Raw genomic sequence first — 4,801 nt, forward strand, 5'->3', positions numbered from 1 at the left:
AGCTTATCTTACTTATAAATACATCAGTCTTAAATCTACTCTTCTAAGTAGCAAATCGCTCCCTTTGAGGCCGGGAACACGTGGACTAGCATTCACTCGGGTAGTTAATACCCTTCAGCACTTCCTCTGTGCAGGTGCTGTGTCAGTGCTGGTAGTGACGTCTATTCAAAGACGTTTTAAACGTCCGTGTGTTTTTACCCTTTTCAACGAACGTCTAAACCCATTTTTACAGACACCGGGACGTAATTACCGAAAGAAAGAATGACTAGATTTCAATGAACTATGAAGCTTTTCATGGGTCCACTAATAGGGTGATAGGGAGAAAGCTGTTGCCTTCGAGCCGCCAGCTGACGTAAATCACTACTGACACCAAGGGACCTGCGCTATCCCTGCGGCTGCTACGCTGGGTGCTACGCTCGCTGCATCCACGTCTAGCGCCATGCTTGGTGCCACTTTCGCTTCTACGGCGTCCAGGCCCACCCCTGCTTCATCGCTACCCCGGCCGCCAGCCGCGAACTCTGCGTTTTGGTCCTTCCCTGTACGAGGAGAGATGGCGTGTTTCTTCCAGATAGTAATAATAGTCAGCATCGACTGTAGCAAGTGCAGCGTCCAGCCTTCCCGGTAAAGGCGTTCCGGTTGCTCACGATAAAGCTGTTCGTAGTAGCTGAGCAGTACTCGGTGGGGCGCACCGACGTCCAGAAAGAGCTTGAGCACCCAATTGAACGTCGTAGCGTCAATCGCAGCAGCCGACGCGACACTTCCAGCGAACGCTCCCATACCCGATGATCGAATATACCACAGAGAGATCCACTCGAGCACGTCGGCCAGGAAACCCACAGAAAAGACAAAATCTCCCACACCAGTCGAGTCGCCGTGTCGGTCGTCGCCTTCCAGGTACAGCGACTTGCCCAGTCTCAAGATCTTGCACTGCATCTGGCCAATCCGTTTCTGCTCTCGAACGAGGAACCGCCTCAGTCCCGCTCGAAGTGTCCAGCAAGCCAGCCTTCTCGCATTGATCCACGGCGCCCAGTGCTACCAATTACAACGCAGTGAGTACGCAAAAGCAGGGCAAAACCTCGCTCTGGACAGAAAAACGAATTAGCAACGGAATTTGAGTTTCGTAAGGGATTGAAGCGGAAGATGCGGGTGCTGCATTCGAGTAGCGACAGCGCACCCAACACAATCTTCTCGTCGCTCTTACGGAGAAATGCACTAGTTGTAGAGGGGATACGTAGAGCAAATGTCATTCAGCTCATCTTCATCGCAGTTTATTGGGCACTTTCGCTGCATCATCTTGTAAGAGAATGAAATGAATATTTGGCAGAGAGGACAAGTGCAAGAATATCTTAAACAATTCAACTCAACAAGGAATTCAATACGGAACAGAATAAATGGTTTGTCAAACACTTATCTCCTCATTCGACGGGATCTCGACTACAGCGTACTTGGAAGGTAAAACAGATCAACAAGAGTCGTTTTTCGGCCGCGAAGTCCAGGGAGTTTTCTTGGCTCTTGAGGAAACCTAGTGTCATTGTATTCAGGAATTGGACGAAGACGGAGCTGCCGTTTGTCGTAGTCTTCTTGATTGCTCTCTTCATCGTTTTCAAGCATGGAGGCATCCGTCTCAGTGGAAGAATGCATCGGTGAATCGGAGATGTGATCAAAACTCTCGCACCAGTGAGACAGAATATCCTGGGCTATTGTATTGGATGACTCAGAAGACTCTTCAACCGGTGCACCGGCTTGTTCGGAATCAGCCGTGTCAACGTTATCGTCCCGGACAAATAAGCCCTCGTCGTTCGAATCCATGTTTGTAAACTCCAATGAGCGAAAACGAATTGACGTGCCGTGTGAGGGATGTTCTATCGAGCGACGCGAATATCGACGAGATGATGTGACAGAAGGACGTGTAACGGTGGAATGTGGACGGCTTGGCGTGACTTTCGACCGGTTTGGTGAAGCGAGTGGGAATCCGGGTGTGTCTGGGGGGCGGAAGGCAGCTTGGGAGAGATGGTTCGGGTTTGTAAATGAGTTTAACGAAGCTGGTAGACGGTTCGGTGTTCTACCTGTTGTTGTTGAGTTTGACGAGTGGTGTGAGACCCAGCAATCGCGTCGAAACTGGCGCTCCACAGACTTAATTATGCGACCTGCGTATTTGTTGCCTTCGCTATCTTCATCAACAACGTCGCCATCGTCCGCGTTCACACTTCCACTGAGTCCTCGGTCTTGGTTATCCAAGCGATCACGTTCCTTTACTGCTTGACTAGCCATAGCCGCCTTGTTGGTCTTGTCCGCTTTCAAACAATTTTGTGCTGGTGTGTGGATACGACCGAGAGCGCTAAAATATCGCTCACATGTAGCTGTGTTGGCGGCAATTGACAGAACTGCGAGAGCGAGGTCTGGTAAATTGGGACCCGCCGACTTACCTTTAGCATACTTCCAGTACTCGGCAACTGACGGGAACTCATCGAAGCGAAAGTGCTCAGTGCCGATGTACAACGTGCTCTCACACCACTGAACAATATGGTAACGAAGCATTCCATACTCACGTCCAGGGAAAAACCGCTTGAAGTAAAACACTCCAAAATTTGAAATCGAGTCAATCGAGGAAACACCTTTGTTAGGAAACGCTCTTGCCACTTCGAGGTATCCCGGATGTAAGAACACCGCCAAAAGAGTTAAAGGCTGCTCGCAATCGGCCCAGCGCTCTTCCACGAGCGGGATCAGCTCTTTAGCGTGAGGTCCAGCAACGAAGCTGTCAAAAATATCACGAAAGCACATCACTACGTCGACCAGTGTATTCTCGTCGCGCTGCAAGATGTAGGACGCATTGCATAGTGGCCGAATTGTTCGCTCTGCATCGGCCAAAGTGGACCAGAACACTTCATCAAGAAAAACGAGTACATCTTTTGGTAGATCGTTGGTAAATTGAAACCTCGCTGCAAATTGCCTTAAACCAGTCTTAACACGAAGCAGAGACGCAAAACATGCTTGCATCGAGTTCCACCTTGTATAGCAGAGAGAAAGAAACGCCAGTGGCTTGACCAGCTCATACAACTCCATCATAACAGCGTTTACTCGCTTAAGCCACTTCGACGATGATCGGTTCATTGCGTATACAGCAGCACACGCTTGGTCAGCAACAGATCGAAATCCGGTTCGCCGTAGGATGGCTTTCACCAAATTATTGATATCATGAGCGAAACACTTACCAAAGTGAATAGAGGGCCAGCGAACAGCTAAAATTCTGCGAGCACGCTCACATTGCCCGGCGTTATCGGTAATTATTGCTCCAATTCTCCAGCCTTTTTTCAGTAAAGCTTCGATCAGCGTCTCCATTTGGCGTGCGAGAGCTATGGCGTGATGCTCAGAGCCTACTTCGTGTAGCCCTTCGACAAGAACGAGTCCAAAAAGCGTGAGATGAACTCCGAGAAGATGAGTTCTCGAGATGTTTTGCCAAACGTCACTTAGCAGATTCAAACGCCCACCAGTGTCCTGCTGGCGTTTGCGAAGCTCAGAGCTCTTCGTAGCCACGTATTCACTTGCGTAATCGTTCATTATTCGTCCTCCCATTACACGGCGCGACGGGATATACGCCAAACACGCAGGGTTTAAAAAAAATAACAGTCGTTTGGTTGCTGGGCGCTCAACAAACGAGTCGGGTAACGCATTATCCACCTGAAACTCCAATAAAAAACGCTCAAACTGGCGTCGCTGGGCTGGAGTGTCATTCCGCTTGTACACTCCACTCACGCCACTTTCTGACAGATTTTTAGTAGACGGAGCGGCGGGATGCTGCAAACGACGGGGAGGTGGGGTACGCGGTGGGGATACTTCGAAAGGGCCATTTGGCGTTGGTGTAGGTGGGGCGGGCACGCTTGCAGGACCGCTAATTTTGTGAACAATACGTAGATGATTGTCGAAATTAGTCTGCCGTCCTGTGATAGGTGGTGACCAAGGGGATCCAGGGCCTGGATCAGTCTGGGGGTTTTCGAGCTGGCGTGCTGCCTCGCGTAAATAATGCTTCGCTAGACATCGTTTGCATCTGAAGGGATAGTGGGCCGAATTCACCTTTTTGCTACCCCACTGCACGAAATGCTTTCGAGCAGGACACCCTGGCCGACCCATCACGACTGCGCTTATACAACATAATGAGAACCCAGAGTATACACGCTAGTCGTCTTCGTCAACTTCGTACCAGGAGACTTGGCCAGTATCAGGAATGGGTATTCGGACCTTGGAAGATTGAGAACTGGTGAGCTCGCTCAGTTTCGAAAATCTTTCACGTCTTCATTTTAGAGAGGACGTGAAGATCCTGCGTCCATTAGAGGGTCCACTATTTGGGATGTTGAGCTACGCTTGGTTTCTGGTGAGCTGCTGCAAATTAGGTACACTGTACCCTTAAACGAACATTGATAGAGACAATAAAGACGTTCGAAAATGAAAAGACGTCTAAACTGGCGTAAATACACGTTTTTAATAAAAACGTTTTTATTCCCACTGCCAGCACTGCTGTGTCGGGGGGACTTTTGGAAACTGACTCGGATTTAGTATGTGGATGGGTCCCTTTAAAACCCGATTACTATCGACTTGTGCAGGCTTGTCAAAAATAGTTGAAGTCGGGCAGCAAGGTATAATACAGAGTGCTCGTATAAAACACAAGAGGAATATTCAGATGAAGTTTTCGAATTCTATTGAGGTGAGCACTCTATTTTCGTGAAATTTGTGTCAACTCTATCTGAAAGTTCTGTAAATTTGGTTAAATTGCAAGGAGCAATAATTTAACGTAAATCCATTTTCT

General features: G+C 48.8%; 1 protein-coding gene across 1 annotated transcript; it reads right to left on the bottom strand.

The window, feature by feature from the left end:
- Window positions 1–493: 493 nt before the first annotated feature.
- On the bottom strand, window positions 494–933 carry PITG_17616 (uncharacterized protein; the record flags this gene model as incomplete). The annotated part of the gene is made up of 2 exons (XM_002896444.1): window positions 494–536; window positions 593–933. The coding sequence occupies 2 exons, from the start codon at window positions 931–933 to the stop codon at window positions 494–496; spliced, it is 384 nt and encodes a 127-aa protein (XP_002896490.1).
- Between the last annotated feature and the right edge of the window lie 3,868 nt (window positions 934–4,801).

This window comes from Phytophthora infestans, genomic scaffold, assembly GCF_000142945.1.
Source record: "Phytophthora infestans T30-4 supercont1.60 genomic scaffold, whole genome shotgun sequence".
In the NCBI taxonomy this organism is placed as follows: Eukaryota; Oomycota; class Peronosporomycetes; order Peronosporales; family Peronosporaceae; genus Phytophthora; species Phytophthora infestans.